This window comes from Leopardus geoffroyi, chromosome C1 (genome assembly GCF_018350155.1).
Source record: "Leopardus geoffroyi isolate Oge1 chromosome C1, O.geoffroyi_Oge1_pat1.0, whole genome shotgun sequence".
Lineage (NCBI taxonomy): Eukaryota > Metazoa > Chordata > Mammalia > Carnivora > Felidae > Leopardus > Leopardus geoffroyi.
Genome location: NC_059328.1, coordinates 211,087,016 through 211,109,026, shown reverse-complemented (window position 1 = coordinate 211,109,026; position 22,011 = coordinate 211,087,016). Strand labels below are relative to the sequence as shown.

The 22,011-nt window shown below is 43.4% G+C and overlaps 1 protein-coding gene across 3 annotated transcripts in view; it reads right to left on the bottom strand.

Annotated features, from left to right (window-relative positions):
- DAW1 (dynein assembly factor with WD repeats 1) overlaps nt 1-18,676 on the bottom strand; it is a 65,294-nt gene extending 46,618 nt beyond the window's left edge. Inside the window, exons 1-4 of one of the 3 annotated variants that reach the window (XM_045481570.1) lie at nt 17,615-18,676; nt 5,793-5,865; nt 2,013-2,157; nt 53-111 (exon numbers count right to left, since the gene is read on the bottom strand). In XM_045481570.1, the coding sequence (XP_045337526.1) occupies nt 53-111; nt 2,013-2,157; nt 5,793-5,865; nt 17,615-18,032 (695 nt within the window). In that variant the 5' untranslated portion in view covers nt 18,033-18,676. Of the gene's footprint in view, nt 1-52; nt 112-2,012; nt 2,158-5,792; nt 5,866-17,242; nt 17,399-17,614 lie in introns of those variants that run through there. The other 2 variants (XM_045481569.1, XM_045481571.1) reach the window with 2 other exon arrangements.
- Nucleotides 18,677-22,011: the final 3,335 nt, after the last annotated feature.

Here is a 22,011-nt window from a genome sequence, read left to right as displayed (position 1 = left end):
AATAATTTTTTCATTTAAAATTTTAAGTTTTAAATAAATAACAGAAACTTACCAAGACCCCGATTTATTAAGTGCAACATTAGTCAATGGCAGTATATGTGCTCTGAGAACCTTCAATGAAAGAAAACAGCATTTGTTTTAAACTCAAAAAAAAAAGTTTAAATCATTAATTTTAATTTCAAACCAAGGAAGATATTCAAGTTTATCTTAATTATACATAATAAGTGGACAATATTCACTATGTGAGCAGAAGAGAAAAAATTACGTATCTCCTACCATTAAGACCAATAAAACATTTGGTAGTTAACATAATTACAAAAACAATATTGGATCTGTGTTTTTCATGAAATGGCTTTTAAGATAAATTACTGCTATTAAATAAGATACCAAATAGCATTAATTTACAATATTGTCTTTTAAATTTTTTTTTTTTTTCAACGTTTATTTATTTTTGGGACAGAGAGAGACAGAGCATGAACGGGGGAGGGGCAGAGAGAGAGGGAGACACAGAATCGGAAACAGGCTCCAGGCTCTGAGCCGTCAGCCCAGAGCCCGACGCGGGGCTCGAACTCACGGACCGCGAGATCGTGACCTGGCTGAAGTCGGACGCCCAACCGACTGCGCCACCCAGGCGCCCCACAATATTGTCTTTTAAATACTGCACGATTTTGTCCATAGGCATAAAAAGCATATACAGGAAATACACTAAATACGTTTCAAATGCAGATTTTACAATTAATTAATACTTCTGGAATCCTAACGCTCCTCTAGAGTCAGGATGGCTCTTATTTCATTTATCTTTCAATTCCTACACTGTCAAGCACAGAGTGGATACCTTAATATTTATCAAACGAACATACATAAATTGGATAATCTGTTCGCAGATGGAGTGATTGGCTAGGCTGGGACAGTCCCAGTTACGTCTGCTGCGGGGGCATAATTATCAATAGTGTCTGCTTTCACTATCAAAAATTTTCCCATTGGAAGACAAATGACAAGGTCACTCTAGTTATAGAGCTGATATTTGAAGTTAAATAGTGCCATCTGCTGGAAAAATAAATATTACAAGAATAACTTCCTCATCTTTCAATAATACATTAAAGGGATGACTACAAAAGATGTAATTTTTATGAGACAGAATATGCCAAATATATAGATAATAATAACATTTCCTTTTTAATCTTTTAATGTTTATTTCTTTTTGAGAGATAGAGACAGAGAAACAGCGAGCAAGGGAGGGGCAAAGAGAGCAGGAGACACAGAATCCAAAGCAGGCTCCCAGCCCTGAGCTGACAGCAAAAAGCCCGACGCGGGGCTCGAACTCATGAACTGTGAGATCATGACCTGAGCATAAATCGGATGCTCACCCGACTGAGCCACGCAGGTGCCCTGATAACAATGGCATTCTTCAAAATTCATTTAAATCATAAAAAGAAAACCAGTGTGATATGAAGCAATATTAGAATAAACTATTGAATATTGTTAAATAATTAAGAAAAACTAAAAGCTATTCCTGAGTAATTGACTACATTTGTTATACTTTAAATTTAATCATCGAGAAAACTATAGAGAAAAATAGGCACATTTACATTGCATTAAAATTATTATGTAAGCCGTATCAATAAATAATTTCCTGAAATATAGTTTAGTTCACATGGAAGCAGAAAATAGTAAGTATTGATATTCCATGAAACAGAACTTCTTAATATTACTCCAACTGGAAAGAAACTTCAATTATTCAATAACTTGAAGCTACCTTAATGGTCATCCTTTAAATGGAACATCGTAAAGAATGGCTAAACTTACTACAAATCTTTTTTTAACTTCTCTTGAGAAACACGTTTCAGTTTCATTCAGTCAGTGAATAAACACTTGCTGAGACTTAGTCTTGGGAAATATATATGAGACACCAAGGGAAAGAGAAAATATAATCTGCATTTTATCTCAGATTGGTCGGATGTCAACCAATTCTTTGCAGTTCTTCTATTTGGTCATTTTAAAACATGCATTACCTTAAAAAGATAGAATTGGTGGTTGCTGTGCTGCCTGAGTTTGTCTTGTAATCTCCGTAGTAAAAGCTTTACTTGGTCTGATCGTGAAGCTGTGATTACCGGCTCCGCCTTCTGTATCTCCTCTGCTAAGGCATTGACGTCAGTACTGAAATTCCCACACACAAAAGTTACTATTTTCTATACCAAAATTTGCACACACGCACGCAACCCATGAAGCATGACATTGCATTTATGAAGCACATTTATAAAATGTAAAAACACCATCACCTTTACTAAGAGATTGTTGGGGGGGGGGAATACAAATCAATAAAGAAATCAAGTCTGCCTGAAAGTGGCTTGGGTTCTTCAGAATGATTCTTCATTAATTGTGACTTCCCCGCGGAAAGGGGAGCAAGGATATTGATTTGCTTACCTAGGAAGGTCAAGTGCAGACTGAGCTCTTTCTCTTTGCTTTTTTCCTGCTTCCTTTGTCTCTTTGATGAACATATACAGAATGTTCCCGACACGACTATACTTTGTGCCTTCCATATGCTTTCTTGTTTAATCTTACAACAATCCTCTAATATAACGCTTTTATCATAATTACTTTGGTGATGAAGAAACTGAGATTTGAAAAAGGTTAAGTTTGAAATACTTTTTTTAGGGAAGGAGCAAGTAGCGAACCAAAAAATGAACATTCAAAGAATGATGATGATTATCATTAATAGTTCTTACGGGCTACAACATCATCTTCTTTAAAAAAAAAACTGCTTGGGGATGTGCAGATTCAAGGTTTCCCTCCGTATTCAAATAGCCTGTAGCGATTCTGGTAAATTTTGCCAGCCCAGAATAATAATTGTTCAAGACAATGAATAGCGTCTATAAGCCACAAAGCATCCAAAATGGGGTCATTCTGCAAAACGCGTCACGAACACGTCTCGAAGATGTACTGTCCAGTTCCCTCCCTTCAAGAAAGGACTCGGGGCCCCGCTGGGGGGCAGGTGTTTAGGTAGCTGACAGCCTCCAGCGGCCGCTCCTTCGGGATCCACCTCAGCATCGGAGCCCGAGGCATACTCTTCCCTAGCGGCCCCGAGCCCAGGGCTGAGCCCAAGGTCAGCCTGGCCATTTCTGCCCCGCAAGCGACTCTCACCAATGAGCTTTACTCTGGAGCTCCCTCGTGGGCTTGGCAGAAAATGTTATCACCTCTGCATCATCGTGGCTGATGGCTCCTCGTGCTGAGCCTTGTTCCATCCCGTCTGTCACAGATGTCACTTCCCAATAAACCTCTCACCCACCTGCCTCCGTCTCAGCCTCTACTGCCCAGAAATGCAAACTCTGATAAGCAGGCCTTGGTCTTCGTAAATAGACATCTCCTGAGCTCCAGTCTTGTGTAAGGGACTGAGTTAGAAGACGATTCATCCCACCTACATTTACTGAGTCCCTACTACGGTTGGGCCCTGGGAGTGTAAAAGATGTCATCTTGGCTCTCAAGAAATACAACCTATCAGAATAGGAGTGAATATTTAGAACAGGAATGAATCAGAGACAGTTTACAATGATGAGTTGGATGAATTTCCAGAGTCTGTTGTCAAAGGAGTTATACTTTCGTAAGAATTAGAAAGATAATAATGCCTCTTGGAAAGGTTTCCAACAAATGTTGTAAAGCAAAACAGATTTCCCAGCAAGGTCTAAATTAACTAGATATTTAATCTGTCCATCCCAACCCTGTGGAATTCTAATTCTAATACAGTAACTCGAGAGTGCCCCATGTCGTGCAAATGTTTTTATGTGCAGAACTCACTCAGCTTCTTGAGCAGAACTAGAAATAAGACCCATCCTTTCTCTTTTCTACTTTGAGACATTTATTCACTACATAGGATGACTACAGCATCCCCAGGATCTACACTTCTTTTTAATGTTGATTTTATTTATTTTGAGAATGGAGGAGGGGCAGAGAGAGAAGAAGAGAGAGAATCTCAAGCAGGCTCCCCACTGTCAGTGCAGAGCCTGATGCGGGGCTCGGTCTCACCGACCCTAAGATCGTGGCCTGAGTCGAAATCAAGGGTCGGACACTTAACCAACTGAGCCACCCAGGCGCCCCAAGGATCTACAGTTTTTTAAATAAAAAATCCGTATTTTTCTGAATCTCTACCTGCAAGATATTTTCTCATATAGACATTTATCTGTGCCACTCATGTTTCATACAAGTCGTTTCTCTAGTGAGCTAGACAATAAATTCGTTGAGGTAGGGATTAAGATTAATATCTTTAGAACCTCTTACAGAACCTAACCTAGAGCTTTGCATGGAGGTGGTGCACAAAACATCGTTACAGACTAAATAAATGAATGTCTAACGAAGGAACTTTCAGCATGCTGGCGGAATCACACTTACCAGTGATATGTGCCAGTTACAACAAGAACCGAAAATCGTCACTTGATCTGAGACTTTGTCTCCCCCGAAAAATAGATAGAGCAATGATTGTTGTGGATGACATTCGATGCCTTAGCTTTGCCACCATTTCTTCTTTGATTAAAAAGCAAACAGTTGGCCGCCTTCTCTGTGGGGTCACCTGGCAGTGGCAATAAACTCTACCTGGGCCGTCACCGTCAGAGCCACGACCGGTCCTCACCACAGACTCCAGACCGCTCAAGTGGCCGTGGCCATGAGAGAGGTTTCAAACTGGAGAGCAGCTCGTCTACTATCTAACTGTGGTTCTGTGAGAGGTCCTCTTCGCTGCCCGTGTCTGTCCCCGCTCCATTAATCATGGCCAAGCAGGTCAGTCACGGTGGAAAGTCACTTATTTCGCTGGCCCACAACTCTGAAACACATATCGTGGCATTTTTGTTTCGCTTTACAATTTTCTTCCACTCAAAATATCTTCACCTTATCTGAGCCTGGGCTCCCACAGGATAATCACTGATCTGATCCTGTCTCTTGAAGTGGAGTTTTGCAGAGGATGACTTTTTTTTTCTTAGTTTTGCACAGGATTTCCTAAAGGGAATGAATTCTGGGCAATATGCCCTCACCAGAGGATTTCCTCTGGGCGCACAAGCTTTGGAGACAAAGATGGGGTCCTCCTACTTCTGCCCCATGACAGTTAATGAGGGGAGCGGAATACAGTCAGCCCCGTGAGATGTTTGTCTACCAGGGAAATAACAGGCTCAGTACTATTCTTAAAATTCCAATCACCAGCATTCCTCAAAAATGTTAAATGGTCATCAAGAAGAAGCGAAGTCTGAGAGTCTGTCACCCCCACCGCAAGCCTGGGGAGACTTGACAATGAAATGTAATGTGGGATCTTGGACGAGAAAAAGCTCATCACGCAAAAAAACAAAACCACCACAACAACTACAACAACAACAACAACAAAACACAAGTAAAATTGAATAAGATATGGTCTTTCGTTAGTAATAATGTGTGAATACCAGTTCATTAACTCTGACCAACGCACCACACAAATCTATGAAGTTAAGAGTCTGGGATGCGGGGCATGGGGCGTGGGGGAGCTCCTGTCTTCACAGCTTTCTAAAACTGCTCTAACCTAAAAGATTAAAAACAACAACAGGTGTATTTAGGAAGAAAAACAAAGGGCAGACGGACGATCCTTTCCCACCTCGTCCTCACCCAGCAAGGCACTCCAGCAGGTCTCACTGAAGCAAGCAGGAAATAATACACCGCAGGACATGTGTTGAGCACTGCACGGTGAGTCCACGCAGCCCTTCCATACCCCGCCCTGCGCCAGCGTTTGTCAATAACAAATCTGGCTCGGAAACCCAGGCTGCACCACATGGCGGGTTTACCTGGGACTGAGGTTGAGCAAATCGATGCATTTGGTCTTCAGTTTTCCACTCGTTTCATATTCCAACATAATTCCTGTAAAAATAAACAAACGTGGTGTAAGACACTGGGGATGACACGCCAACGTCAGAAGTTAGTCTACTTTGCCATAACCTTTCTTTCATCTCTATTTTTTTAGTTTGTAAAATTTTTCAGCATCCGGGGCGCCTGGGTGGCTCAGTCGGTTCAGTGTCCGACTCTTGATCTCGGCTCAAGTCATGATCTCCCGGTTCGTGGGTTCGAGCCCCGTGTCGGGCTCTGTGCTGACAGCTCAGAGCCTGGAACCTGCTTCGGATTCGGTGTCTCCCTCTCTCTCTGCCCCTCCCCCACTCAGGCTCTGTCTGTCTATCTGTCTCTCTCTCTCTCTCTCTCTCTCTCTCAAAAGTAAATAATTAAAAAATGAAAATTTCTCGGCATAAAACATAATGCAGTGATGTCTGATTTTAAAACACGGTTGCGTGAACTCGCTTTTCCCTAGTCCTTCCTCTAAATACAGCTACATACCCTTGAAAGTCTTCAACAGGCGATGCTAAAATAATCACAAACTGGGTAGAAGGTGGACCGGCCAGAGGCCTCAGGACTTGAGGAATGACAGCATGGTGAGTCCCCTGGGTTTTCTTTTTGTCTCCCACGTGTCCCTCAACAGGAGAGGAGCTTGACCTGCTGCCCAGAACCACCAAAGAGCACAGCCAACAAAAACCGAGCTGCAGCAAAGCTTGCTCTCTGTGGCCAGAGGACCAGGAGAAGGAAGTCAAACAAACAAACTCATGGGGAGCCCTAAGCCCTGCTCCACAGCTGGGGCCCCTTAGGCAGTCTGATTCCCTCCGTGGAAGCCCGGGGCTGCCCCAGTTCTCCTGCAAAGCTGGGCCCCAGCAGTGCTCTGATCTGCCTGCGGCAGCCCAGCGACAAAGCCCCAGGTGTCCTCGACCTCGGCTTCTCAGCTGGGGCCCCAGGGTGCTATCTTATCTCTCTGCAACAGAGACAGAGAAGTCCCCAGACCGCTCAGACCCCACTCCACAACCAAGCCATTGGTGGGCAGTCTCATCCACCTGCAAAGGGGGCAGCAGTGAAGTCCTGGGATATCCCAGACCCCACTCCACAACCAGGCGACAAAGCAAGTGTCTTCCTGCATTTCAACCAGCAGTGTAACCAGGTAGAGTCCTGTTCCCCGCCCCCAGAAGGTCACTCAGTGAGACCAGCCATCCTGGGAAGTACCTCCTACCCTGCAGGTGGCACCAGCCGGAACTGAGTAAGGCCTTAGCAGCATCAGAAAAACAAAGCAGACCGGAAGAGCATTGCAAGGGCTCAAAACACTAAGCTGCCGTTGGAACTAAAGCCCACAAAGTAGACCAGAACTTCTACGCTAAATCTAAACGTGGTGACAGTCTGCCAAAGTAGATTCAGATAGGATCAAGAGTCTGCTAACATAAGAACCAAAATGTCCAGGATACAATAAACAGGAAAAGACCACTGACAAACCCCAATAGCCAGGATACCATAGGAAATCACCTCTCACACCAAGAACCAGATAATCAATGAACACAGACATGGAGGTGAATCAGAGGCTGGAAATATCTGACAAGGATTTTAAAGGAGAGGTCAAAAATGCTGTAGCAACCATTTACAAATTCACTTGAAACAAGTGAAAGAAATTTTTAAAATCTCAGAAAAATAGAAGTTTTTAAAACACACTAAATGGGTATTATGTAACTGGAAATTCAAAGGACAAAGTGAAAAACTTGTTGAATAAGTTCAATAGGAGAGTGGAGAGGACAAAGGATAGAATTAGTGAACTTGAAGACAGATCAATAGACTATATTCCATCTGAACAACAGAAAGATAAGTTACTGGAGGGGGGGGGGGACCTGAACAGAGCCTCTTAACCACTTTATTGCACTACCTCTATAAATGTGGGCCAGTGGATCTCACAAGTTTTGGCCTTAGCACCATTTTACATTCTCCAAATTATTGAGGAGGCCAAAGAAACTTTATTTCTATAATATTTTCCACATTAAAATTGAGAAAATTTTAATTCTGTATTAAACTGTTTTAAAATAGCAATAATCAAGTCATATCATGTTAATGTAAATACATATTTTATAGAAATAACCAAGAAAAGTAACATCGCTTTACACTTTTGCAAATCTCTTTAATATCTGGCTTAATTAAACACAGCTGGAGTCTCAGGGTGCCTGCGTGGCTCAGTCGGTTAAGCATCCAATTTCGGTTCAGGTCATGATGTCACGGTTTGTGAATTCGAGCCCCACGGCAGGATCTGTGCTGACAGCTCAGAGCCTGGAGCCTGCTTCGGATTCTGTGTCTCCCTCTCTCTCTTTGTCCCTCCCCTGCTTGTGCTCTGTCTCTGTCTCTCAAAAATGAATAAACATTAAAAAAAATTTTTTAATAAAAAATAAATAAATAAAAACACAGCTGGAGTCTCATCTCTGCTTCTGCGTTCAAGTTGTTGCTACATGATATTTCAGATGAAGTATATGGAAAAAAATCTGGTCATATCCAGATATGCAGTTGGAAAAGGGACAAATATTTTAACTGCATTTTCCAGTAATCATGGATAATCTTCTTTAATACTACATTAAAACTTAACAAGTGTTAATTCATAAAGAATGGTTGCAATACAGAATCTGAAACCACATCAATTAACTGCATACATTACGTTAAAATCCACTGGTCTATATCGCATGTTCAAAGGATATCTTATTCATGTATGGTTTATAAACCATGCACCAGACATCTGAAAAATATTAGTTTACTGAGTTATGCACATCTTCTAAATGTTGACGTATATAATCATACAATATCCCCCCCCCAAATCACATTTGTTAATATCACTACCTATATCTATCATCAGAAAACTCTTTTAGTGTTGGTAAGCTACCCAGCTCATGGAGGTAGATACAAGTTTTCTGAAATTCTAATTTTTGCTTCAAAGCTCAAATTTTGTCACTGGCAAGAAATGCTGACAGTTTTTGCTTGTAAGTTTCAGGCTCACTTTGCCCCTTTTCAAGCAAAATGTCTCCCAAATGTCCGGGTCTGAAAGCTACATTTGCTTCCCAGTCCTTCAAGTAAAAATGGTGCTCCGTGAAGAAAATGGCTAGTTCATCTCTGAGCTCAAAGGACCGCACGGTGTTTTCCTCAAAACCACTACGGAACACTACTGTGCAGAAGTGTTTAATGAGTACTTTCTATTTCACCACCCAGAATGCAAGTACTCCTATGTCAGTGTCTCACTACATTAGTGAGCTTTACTGTTTCATCAAGGACATTCCTACGTGAAACTGAGGGGGTTTCTTCCTTGTGCCAGTGTGTGTCAGTGAGAAATACAATGACCACTCTGAGAGTTTGTGGCCACCCACCGCCTGATTTGTAGTAAGTTTCTAGCAGTTTCACCTCCCCTTGCTTTTGTACGAGTAGGGCAAATGTCAGTACAGCGAAAAAAGCAGATGGTATCTGACTTTTATTATTTATTTTATTATTATGTAGAGATTTGACCTTGAGGCCCCACTGAAAGGGTGCAAGAGACCCCAAGGGTCCTGTTACAATTTGAGAATCCCTGCTATCAGATATATTTGACATAAAAGATAGGATTTCTGAAGCATTTCAGATCAAGAGAAAATAGGAAATTCTATCAAAACACTGTATTTGCTTTCCAAAGCACTACACCATTGAAATGGAGTGTGGCAGGGTTGAGAAGGCATGTGCTTGGTATCAAAGGGGTCCAGGTTTGAGTTCCAGCTCGATTCCTTACTTACTTCATGATACTAGTAAAGTAATCCCTTTATATCCCACTTTCCTTATCTGTAGAGAATACCTTCAGTTTGCTGGTTGAAATTAAAGAATACGTACATAAAGCTCCTGGCGTATAGAAACTCATTAAGTAGTGCTTATTACCTAACGATTAATCAAATACTGCCTTGCGACATATCCGACATAGTCAGCTTGTATTACTTAAATTGCATTGATGCCTTCTCTCCCAGTGAGATTGTGACACCTTTGAGAAGGAAACTATTTGCTTCTTCATACTCCCAGGAGGACCCTCCCTGGAATGAGTCGTGATGGTTTCCGCACAATAAGTGCATGATTTGGCCAGTTTCAAGTACAAACAACACTGTCAAATGGACTGACGTTACTTCCCCTCTGTGATTTCCATTTCTCCCTCCATGGTGCCTGCCTACGTCATTGTCTTTACCGTCTTTCTATCTTCTGTCCTGGCAACATCTGACTCATTAGACTATGGTCTCCTGGGTCTGCCTCTCTTCATCCCTGGCGTCTACCATGAAATTTGGTACACAGGAACTGTCCAAACAGTGCTCGTTGAATACGTGAACTAACGGACAGATGATTGGATGAGTGTCTCCAGACAGCTTAATGCAATTAACAGTCCCTGTCTTTATGACACATGGACTTTCAGAAATAATTGGCACGATGACCACGTCCCTCCTTCAAATACTATCCTCAATAGGCTTCTATGAAATCCTTCCATCTTTTTCTCCACTTTGTTATTTTCCATTTCTCCTTTACTGATCTCTTCTGCCTGACCTTGAACTACTGATTTAGGGTGCCAGTCTTTTTCTCTGTATAAATTCACCTATCCTCACGGCTTTAATTGCCATCAACACCAAAAATAACTCTCCCGTCTAGACCTCCTCTGAGTTCCAGACATGTAGATATCTCGCCTGCACCTCCCACAAGTCCAGGATCTTTCCCTTCGATCCTGTTTCTCCTGGAGAGCTGTTCCTCGGTGTCAGACATGACCACTCACCCAACTGCACAGCTACAGTCTCAGGAGGAGCTCATTTTCACACAGTCGGCTTCATGGATTTGCCACAACTAAGTAGGCAAACCCGAGCAGCCGTTATGTAATGAAGGGTAACATTTTGTAACCGAAAAATCATTCCAAATGCTCTTAATAACCGAACAACTACAACAACAACAAACTGCCCAGAACAGCAAGACCCAGCAGGCAAACAGCTGTACCGAACAGGCTGGTTGGTTCAGTTTTATTTGGTTTCTTTTCCCCAAGAAGTGATTCTTTCATATCAAAGACCTGAAGCCAGACTCTAAGAAGCGAACTTAACAAATTAAAAAAAGATGGGGCGCCTGGGTGGCGCAGTCGGTTAAGCGTCCGACTTCAGCCAGGTCACGATCTCGCGCTCCGTGAGTTCGAGCCCCGCGTCAGGCTCTGGGCTGATGGCTCGGAGCCTGGAGCCTGTTTCCGATTCTGTGTCTCCCTCTCTCTCTGCCCCTCCCCCGTTCATGCTCTGTCTCTCTCTGTCCCAAAAATAAATAAACGTTGAAAAAAAAAAAAAAAGAAAGGATCCAGTGGAGAGCCAACCACTGTAAATACTGTTGTTTCCTTAGTGTAAAAACAGGCTTCATGTTCCACACTAACTTTTTCAACAAAATATGGATGTCATAACACTGTCAAAATCTTTCTAAAATCCTATTTGTATGCCATATGTTCTGGAAAGGATTTAAGAGAGCTTAGAAAAATAGAATACAAGAAGCTAAGATTGGAAGTAAGAATTAGATACATTGACAAGGGAAGATTCAAGAAAAGGAAAGATCAAATTCGCAATTGCATTGAACACCTAAATATAAAATTAACAACAAATGTACAAGGCCTGGCTGTACTATTTTAAATTTTTTGTACTATTGAACATAAAAGAAAATTGTGATGAAATGGAGAGACACATTTCTAGATGAGAAAATGCAATATTATAAAGATGTTAAATTAATCGATGAATTAAAGTAATTATAATGATTTTATTTTTTGGAATTTGAAAATTTACCACAAACTATAAAACAATAAAGTGCAGTTCTGACACAAAATTGGATCAATAAGAGAATCATCTATATATGGGAATTTAAAAATGAAGTGACGGTAATATTTTAAATTAAGGGGGAAGAATAAATTATTCAATAAATAATGGTGTAATAAGCAGTTGGATTTTGGAAAAATTGGTAAAATTGGATTTCTAAAATATACAAAAACATATTCTAGGTGGATTAGAAATTTTAATATTAAAAGCAAACTGTAAAATGATCAAAATACTAGAACATATTTACATCTTAGTGTATGTAATTGGCTTTTTAAGTATGATGTGAAACTCAACGCCTAAAAAAGAAAAACCGATGCATTTGTCTGAAGCCAAATTTGAAGCTTCTCGCAAGAGAAGATACCACAAAGTTAAAGACAAATGATAGCCAGCAAAAAACTTTCAACTCTAAATGCAAAACCTGAAGAACTTAATATATAGGAGCCTAAAAATATTTTTTTAATGGCCAAAAGGCATGAATAGTCAATTTGCAAACAGAAAAAGACAATGATCAATAAACAGACCAAACTAAAATGTACCCAACTCCATTAATAAGAAACACAAAATGCAACAACAGATATAATTTTTACTCATCAGATTAGCAATATTGCAAAGATTGACAATACTAACTAAATATTAGCAAGGTTCGGGACAGGTATTCTCACTTCCTGTGGGTAGACATATCAGGTGGCTCTCTTCCAGGGCCCGTCACACCTTCAGTGAGTTGAGCACGATCTCAGCTAACCTTTTATGTAGTTTTCAGAATTTTGTTAAAAGTAAATACTACTTCTGTAATAATAAAAAAAAAGTCGGAGGAAAAGGAAAGAAAAAAGTAGGAGAAAAATTAGAACATGGAGAAAAAGGAAGAAAAATGACAGAGATTAACATTAGTAGAACATCAGGTCCTGAAGATCAAGATCCCTGAAAGGTTATTTGAAAAGTCAAGTAAGATACAGAACTATAAAACCTACCAAATTGCTATCAATTTAATGCCTTCAGCTCAGCTCACGAACTCAAGGTTCGTGAGTTTGAGCCCCACATTGGGATCTGCTCTGACAGCGCAGGACCTGCTTGGGCTTCTCTGTCGCCCTCTCTCTCTGCCCCTCCCCTGCTCATGTGCACTGTTGGGGGAAGAGAGGCACACACTCTCTCTCTTTCTCAAAAGTAAATAAACATTAAAAAAAAAAAAAATTAGCACTTGACAGCCCACACAGCATAATCTATATCCTAAGGGAATGCACTAAAAAATTGCAGCAAATGCACAAAATTCTGTGTTCTTTAATCACAACTATCTTGTTTCTTATAAAATAAAAAAATGTTAGGTCTTTAAGTTGACTACTAAAAATTAGTTGGTTACTATACAAGCGGATCTAAAAAACAAAGGGCAACATCTGAAACCTGACCATTGGACTATTTCACTGAGACAAAACACCAAGGTCAAATGCTCACCCCTCCCATGACCACTGAGTTCCCCTACGAGCCAGAGGCTGGGTGGTGCGCAGTGAAGAGGTCAAGCGGAACACAGACAAAGATGCTCCAGGAGTACATGTGGTTCTTCAGTGACTGTTTCCCACAGTACCTTAGTCTTCTTGATCTGCCCCTGGTTGTGCATTGTCGTGTAATAGGCATGATTCCCAAAACATCGAAGAAGCTGCTACCCCCCAAATTCTGCAGTGTTCTCAAAGGCTAAGCCTTAAAAGATGTGAGCATTCCTTACTCAGATCACATTCAACCAACAAAGACCTTTAAAGTGCCCAGAATATTAACTAGGCTTTTTTTTTTTAACATCTTTTATTTATTTTTGAGAGGCAGAGAGAGAGAGTGCGAGCTGGGGAGAGTCAGAGAGAGAGAGAGAGGGAGACACAGAATCTGAAGCAGGCTCCAGGCTCTGAGCTGGCAGCACAGAGCCCCACGTGGGGCTCGAACCAACAAACCACAAGATCATGACCTGAGCCAAAGTTGGACGCTTAACCGACTGAGCCACCCAGGCGCCCCTTAACTAGTTTCATTAATGTTTATTTAGTTCCTTCTCCTGACCCAAAACACCAGAGGCCTACACACAAGAAGTAAAAGACAATGGCTGTGATGCCTGAGTCAGGTGAAAAGCACGTATGGGACACCCACTCTTCACAAAGCAAAGAGCTTATGAATTAATGAATAAGATAAAAAGAGAATGCCCATGTTTGATTAGCCGTATTACTGCTATGGACCTTTAGGAGGGAGAGAGATCATTCCATGGATGCCAACAACGGAATGCTCCTGACCTATACGATACTCAAAAGAAAGTAGGAGGATGGAAATCGGGGGATGAAGCGATGACACAAAACTGCAGAAGGGATAAAGGTAACATGGGAATGATTCAGCGGTGAGCGATTTTTTTCCCACTTGATAATGTTATTCCGACACCCACCTGCTATTCAGAAGTACCTTGGAAACTTGCATATAATGTATGGCTCACCAAAGACTGGAATTCAGAAATTCAGTGTCTAACCTGCTAAGTGATATGACTTCATTGGAAGATAACCATTAAGGCAATAGTTGCCAGTGGGAGACCACAGCCTTCCTGGAATGTGGCATTGCTGGAACCTGGACTTTCAGAGCCGGAGCGAACCCTCCAGCTCATCTCTCTGACTTATTCACATTTCAGGAGCCCCAGGTTTTCTACTCAATACATATCATCCCATTAAACTCATTTACTCAACAACTATGTTGCATGTCTATTCATTCCCCAGTCTCTGTCTCCTCTAGGTGCTAGAGATACGGTTGTAAACAAAACAGAGTCCCGTATCTCATGAAGCTTTTATTGTAGCAGGGGTGATCGAGGGAAATAAGTAAATTAAAATCATGGTATATTGAGCTGAGATCATGCTAAGGAAAAACAAAGCAGACGGGGAGGCTATGAAATATCTTGAGGAGAAGCTGGCAATTCTAGAAATTCTAGAAGGGAAGCTCCACTTTCACTTTTCTCACTGTACTTGCTTTTAAGGACAGAGCTATTAAAAAAAAAAAAAAACAAAAAAACCCACAAACCATGAGAGTGTTGATGATGTAGATGTCCAGGGAAGATGATCCCAGGCCAAAAGAGGAGGAAGTGGGGGTCATGCCCAGCTCAGCCAAGGAACACTGGGAAGAGCAGCTTTGCTGGAGGGGAGGGGAAGGAGGGTGGAGTCCAAGGCAAAGGTAGGGAAGGGCCTGTAGGGCCTTGGAGATTATGACCTTGAAGACCATGGCCTTTTTACGTTAAGTGAAATGAAAGGCCATTGGAGGACTCAAGCCTAAGAGTGACATGATCAGATTTAGGTTCTCCAGTCATCCTGCTGTTGTGTTGAAAATAAACAGGAGTGGGGCAAGGGTGAACGCACTAACAACAGGAAACATAGTAGGCATTGCTACCATGAATGCCGTGTATATTTTCTTTTCTTTTCTTTTCTTTTACTTTATTATTTACTTTTTAATTTACATCCCAGTTAGATGGCCTGTAGTGCCACAGTGATTTCAGGAGTAGATTCCTTAATGCCCCTTACCCATTTACCCATCCCCCCCTCCCACAACTCCTCCAGTAACTTTCTGTTTGTTCTCCATATTTAAGAGTCTCTTATGTTTTGTCCCCCTCCCTGTTTTTATATTGTTTTTGCTTCCCTTCCCTTAGGTTCGTCTGTTTTGTGTCTTTTTTTTTTTTAGTTTTTTTTTTTCAACGTTTATTTATTTTTGGGACAGAGAGAGACAGAGCATGAACGGGGGAGGGGCAGAGAGAGAGGGAGACACAGAATCGGAAACAGGCTCCAGGCTCTGAGCCATCAGCCCAGAGCCTGACACGGGGCTCGAACTCACGGACCGCGAGATCGTGACCTGGCTGAAGTCGGACGCTTAACCGACTGCGCTACCCAGGCGCCCCTCGTCTGTTTTGTATCTTAAAGTTCCCAGATGAATGAAATCATACGATAGGTGTCTTTCTCTGACTAATTTCGCTCAGCATAATACCCTCTAGTTCCATCCATGTAGTTGCAAATGGCAAGATTTCATTCTTTTTGACTGCCAAGTAATACTCCATTGTATATATAGCTGTATATATTTTAAAGGTGAACTGGTAAGGGGCTCCTGGGTGGCTCAGTCGGTTAAGCGTCTGACTTCAGCTCAGGTCAGGATCTTACGGTTCATGGGTTGGAGCCCCGCGTTGGGCTCTGTGCCGACAGCTTGGGCCTGGAGACTGTTTCGGATTCTGTGTCTCCCGCGCTCTCTCTGCCCCTCCCCTGCTCACATTCTGTCTCTTTCTGTCTCTCAAAAATGAATGAACATTAAAAATTTTTAAATAAATTAAAAAAAAAAAGGTGAACTGGTAGGATTTATTACTGGCCTAAACGTGGGGTGTGCAAGGTGGGAGAAAAGAATGAGTCCAAGGTTGTGGCCTGAGCAAGAGGAGGAAGGAAACTGCCATTGACTGATAGGAGACAGACCATAGGATGCCTCAATGACATGCACGTTGCATATCCAAAGGAATAACCAGGCAGGCTGTGAGTTACTCAAGACTACTCAGGTTTTTAAACCTTGAGAATGGATGAGATCACCCAGTATAGACAGAAAAGTCCAAGGACAGGGCTCTGGGACACTCCAACATCAAAGTCAGAAGGAAGAGAAGCCAACATGATGGACAAAGAAGAAATGACAATGAAGCAGGAGGGAAAAAAGTAGGTGTGGACGCCAATGGACATGGACAGAGTGGCCAAATTCATCAAATGTTGCTCTCAGGTCAGGAAAGGTAGGACTGAGAGGTGGCCAGAGCGTTTAGTGATGTTAGAGGCCACTGAAGATCTTGAAAAGCACAGTTCCAATGGAGCGGTGAAGGTGAAAACATGATAGGAGTGAGTCCCAGACAGACGGGAGAAGAGAAATGAGGAAAACATTCCTCCAAGGAGGCTTGATGGGAAGGGAAAGAGACAAATGGGAGAGCACCTGCAAAGGGTCAGGAGACCAGTGGGAGAAGTGCTATTATCACCATGTGACTTGGTGACCAAAATGGCTTGATGGCTCGAAACAAATTGCCCACGTTACAAAATTTGTATATGGTGAGAGCCAGTTATTATGACCCCAGAGCTCATCATGTTAACCTCCATTCCGCAGCAAAGGGGTGAAAGTTAAGTCATTCAGGTCTCATCAGGCCAGGATATTTGGTCACCTACTTGCTTTGTAGCAAGTTTTGCGGACTTTTTATTCTATATTCTTCTTATTTTCTACGGGAATTCTGACCCGGAACCAAGAGTTCTTCCCCTATGTCTGTACCTAAGGAGCCGGTGACCAGTGGGCTTCACTCAATTCTTCAAAGATGCCCATGTCCTCATCTATGAAACAAGAGAACCAGGCAAGTTTATCCCTTTCTAAAACTATAGCGTCCTGTGGACTTCTTTCCAAATTCCTTAACTCATGGGCGTCAAGGGCTGTGACCTTCAAGCCCCAAGGCACAGAGTGCGCGTTGGCAGGCCCTCAATAAATGCACGGATCAACTGCTATGTGTGGTCTGGAATGCGGTCACCCACGTAATATGCTCTGTTGAATATGCATTCTTTTCATATCCAACATACCTTGACGTAATCATCCTGGGACGTTTAAAATGAAAAGTGCCGTCCTTGTTGGGTGTCTTCCCCTCTGGAAACCAGTATCTTGGGCCTTCTCCCTCCCCACCTGCCACATTCCTAACTAGCGAGAAAAGCATTGTAACTTCCACGTTTAGAGGTTTCCTAAAAGAATCATTTTGAAAGTGTCCAGGAACAGAGCCCAGCAACCGAAGGAGTGGTGGGTTAGGTTGGGTAGTGCCCTGCTTCTTGTCCCCCACGTGGATCACCGTATAGGGGACCCCCCCCCCCCGGCCCCTGGGGTCCCCGCAGCCTCCTCCGCCCCAGACCCTCCCAGAGCCAAGGACCCCACGCGAAGACGGAAGGGGCCCCGGCCGGTACCTGGAGGGTAATACCGGAGCAGGAGGCTCTTGAGTTTCATTTTCTCCTTCCCAGACCCCCCTTCAATGCTCTTCGTAGCCATGGAAACGGCCAAACAGCGGCGGGGCGAACTGCGCGCGCATGCGCGGGCTTCCAGCGCGAGGAGCTGGGCGCGCAGGCTGGACTGGGGCCCGCGGCCCCGAGAGGCGCCACCAGGGGGCGCGCCCGCACCTGCCCGCGCGTTCCCGGGGGCGGACGGGGGCTCCAGGGCGCGTGGCCGACGACAGCGATCGCGGCGTTGCTCCCGTCCGAATCTGCACCCTCGGCGCCCGGGCCGGACAGAGACGGGGTCCCCTCGCGTCCTCAGTCGGGGTGACCTCACAAGGGGAGAGGCGCGGCCCAGCAGGGCGAGGTGCGGGCCGCGTGCACTGTGGCCCATTAGGTTTCCCAGGAGGATGGAAGAAAAATCCCCTCCGGGTCACCGTTCCAGGCCCCTCCACAGGCCCGGTCCCCACAAAAGAATTAGGAGCACCACCGAAGAGGCTACGTTTCCTGACGCTGCGCCAGGGACCTTCTGCACCTATAGGGATAGAGACCAACCGAGGGAGGAGCTGTGCACCGTTTCTTACCGGCCCATGTCACGGATGAGACGACTGAGATTGAAAGAAAGTACAGCCGATCCCAGCTAGGTAGCGGCGGAAGCGGGATGAGAGGCTGTAACCTGGAGCCCGGTGTGCCCTAAACCCTGGGGTTAAGGCCATCCGGACCTTCTGGTGGCCTGTCCCATTTCTTGCCAGCGTCTGTCCTTTGCCTGCCAACTTGAGTTGCCATTAGGAAAACTGGCCGGGAAGGGTCAGCAAGCCACACTGCCCATTTCCTTTAAGGAATTTGGCCGAAGTTTCCAAGTCAGAATTTCCCTTATCCCTCCCATGACCCCCTCCCTAAAAGTTTTCTTTAAGATCTTCCAATTTCTCTAAATCGGCTCGCTTATCTTACTTCACGTTTTTAAACGTAAACTGAAAAAGAAAGGTGTTAATCCTGTAAATTAAAATTTGCACACGCTTTTCAATGAGGAGCAGCAGGTAACTGTAAAAATAAATGTGACTATTTATTTATTTATTTATTTATTTAAAATGTGTACTTATTTACTTACTTTGAGGGGGGAGAGGAACAGAGAGAGGGAGACAGAGAATCCCAAACAGGCTCTGCACTGTCAGTGCGGAACCCGTCATGGGGCTGGAACTCACCAACCGGTGAGATCAGGACCTGAGCTGAAACCAAGATTCCCACCCTTAACCGAATGAGCCATCCAGGTGCCCCACATGTGATTTTTTAAACGCTATTGAATAAGCCTACACTCTTGCCTACCAGAGACCAAGAACCAAAGGCCTCTCCTTTCTTAAACAAATAAAAAAAAAAAATAGGGAAAAATCAGCAACCGTTTGAAATTTTCAAGACAGCCTAGGCACCCAACTGAGCCTTTCTACTTCCGGGACCCAGGAGATCGGAGAGATCAATGAATAGGAGAACCTTTGCTACTGTGTGATACAATGTAGCCTAATACAAACGGCCAGCACATAGCATCCCACACTTGGCAAACAGAAAACCAGATGAAATCTAAAGATTCCTCGGAGTTCAAACTCCGCCCTCATTGTTAACACTGGAAAAGGTTTAAGTATGGAAGGGCCAAGAGTTCATCTATAGAAACCAGGTAGCCTTTAGTAGATTTTGTTCACCCATTTATTGTTTATGCTTGTGACATTTAAAATGAGGCCTCCAGGGGCGCCTGGGTGGCGCAGTCGGTTAAGCGTCCGACTTCAGCCAGGTCACGATCTCGCGGTCCGTGAGTTCGAGCCCCGCGTCGGGCTCTGGGCTGATGGCTCTGAGCCTGGAGCCTGTTTCCGATTCTGTGTCTCCCTCTCTCTCTGCCCCTCCCCCATTCATGCTCTGTCTCTCTCTGTCCCAAAAATAAATAAACGTTGAAAAAAAAATTTTTTTTAAATGAGGCCTCCATTAAAATGGGGGCGCCTGGATGGCTCAGCCGGTTGTGCATCCGACTTCAGCTCAGGTCATTATTCTTAAGGCTTGTGAGTTCAAGCCCCGCGTCAGGCTCTGTGCTGATAGCTGGGAGCCTGGAGCCTGCTTCACAGCCTGTGTCTCCCTCTCTCTCCGCCCCTCCGCTGCTTGTGCTCTGTCTCTCTCTCAAAAATGAATAAATGTAAAAAAAAAAAAAAAAAATTTAAAGTGAGGCCTTTGGAAAAATAGTAAATGGAGACACCATATAGCCATGTGATCAAAGTTAACCTCCCCAATATAGTGACAAACTGACATCCATACTTCCTATTACAAGCGCTGAAAAGGACACAGCAGTTCTCCGGAATTCCTGCCTGCAATACATACCTGTGTCCAATCACGAGGAAGCATCAGGGCAACCCCAGCTGAAGAAATTGTACAAAGTAACTGTCAAGGTCAAGAAAGAAAAAGACTGAAGGCTACTTCAGATTAAAGAACACTAAAGACATTGGAACACCTGGGTGGCTCAGTTGGTTAAGTGTCCAACTTTAGCTCAGGTCATGATCTTGTGGTTTGTGGGTTCAGAACCTGGAGCCTGCTTCAGATTCTGTGTTTCCCCCTCTCTCTGCCCCTCCCCTGCTCACACTCTGTGTCTCTCTGTCTCTCAATAATAAGTAAATGTTAAAAAATTTAAAGGACACTAAAGACATATAACAATTAGAGGCCCTGAGTGATCCTGGGTCCTGAACCAGGAAGAAAATTAGCTCTAAAGGACATGGTTGGACAACTGGATGAGATTTGAGTAGGAATGGTGGTTTAGATAACATTATATTAATAGTATATCACTATTATGTTTCCTGATTTTGATAATTGTACTTTGGTTATATAAGTGAATGTCCTTGTTCTTAGAAAAAAATACACTGACTTATTTAGAGATAAAGGGGTATGATATCTGCAATCAGCTCTCAAATGTTTTTTGAAGACTTTATGTTTATGTATAGGTGTATGTGTGTGTGTGTGTGTGTGTGTGTGTGTGTGTGTGTGTGTTTGGATAGGTGGGTGGATAAGAAACAATAAAGCCAATGAGCAAAATGTGGAATCCAGCTAGGCAAAAGGGCTCCTTCTGAGAAGTTCCTCATACAACTCTTGTAACTTTTTCATATGTTTGAAATGATTACAAAATAGAGTGGCCTTTGTTTTCACAAAACAAGCCAGGCTTCAGAATGCTCCAGGATATAGATAACAACCACAGCACTATTTGGCTGCACTTTTGTTAAGAGAGTCCCAAGTTCAAGTTCACTCCCTGTTTCACCCCTAATTCTACCTCCATCTTCCTCTAGTTATGAGACCAAGAGCCTTCACCTTTGCGACCTATCCTTCCCCACTCTCTCCATTTGCAGGACTCCTGGACTTCCTAAGTGGCTCCTGTATTTCTGTTCCAGGTAAAGGATTTCTCCTACTCCCTTGAACCAAACTTTAACAGGTTGTCCTTTTGCTTTTCAAAAAAGCATGCCAGCTCTGAACCTTTAGACATGCTTCCATCGGCTCAAAGAAGTTAAGCCAAGTTCTCCCACTTAAGTTAGAGAACTTCCTAGCCACATCATATCCAGAGCCCTGTTTACCATCCCTGGAGCACAGGCCTTTGGCGTTGAGGTCTGATCTTTCCACAGCCCATGGCCCCCAGAGGTCAGGAGCCCTCACCTCTGCTGTTGCTCGAGAGTCATTTATCTAGATGTCCAAGCACCCTGGCTGTCCTTCAGTTTCCCAAGTTCCCTCCCTAGACACTCTCCTGATAGGATTCTTAGTGTTATGACATGACAACCCATAATCCTGTCCCAATACCCAATGTAAGCACCCCATCCTCCTCTTTGGAAGGTCGTAGGGTTACATGCAAATGAAGCAGTGATCCAAAGAGAAGCAAGCAAAGGTCACGAGTGCCGGCAGATTTCTCTTTTTGGCCTTGGCTTCACTTGAGGTTACAGCTACACTTAACTGACTCACCATTTACTCATTCCCAGAAGGTGCTGCATGAATCTCTCAACCTGAGTCAAAGTCTGTTTCGCGCTAACTCAGCCCCAGTGCAGAGCTATGAGCATGAGTGATGTACAGAAATTTGCAAAACCAGAACTCCCACATTGCCCGGATAATGGGTTCTCATCTCAGCGTCCAGCTGACTAGGTGCGACTTCCTCACGGGGCTACGCAGGTACCTTCCTAAAAGTCGTAGAATACTTTTCCTCAATTCATGCCATTCTGTGTTGGTTTGGGCATCAGTGACTCTCTAGATCAACAACGGCCATTCGTACGGATTGGTACCTATAAATGTAACTCTTGACTCTGGGTTTCTTCCCACTGGCATCTGCCTTGAACAACCAGAAACTTAAAAATTAGTAGCACCAACTTCAC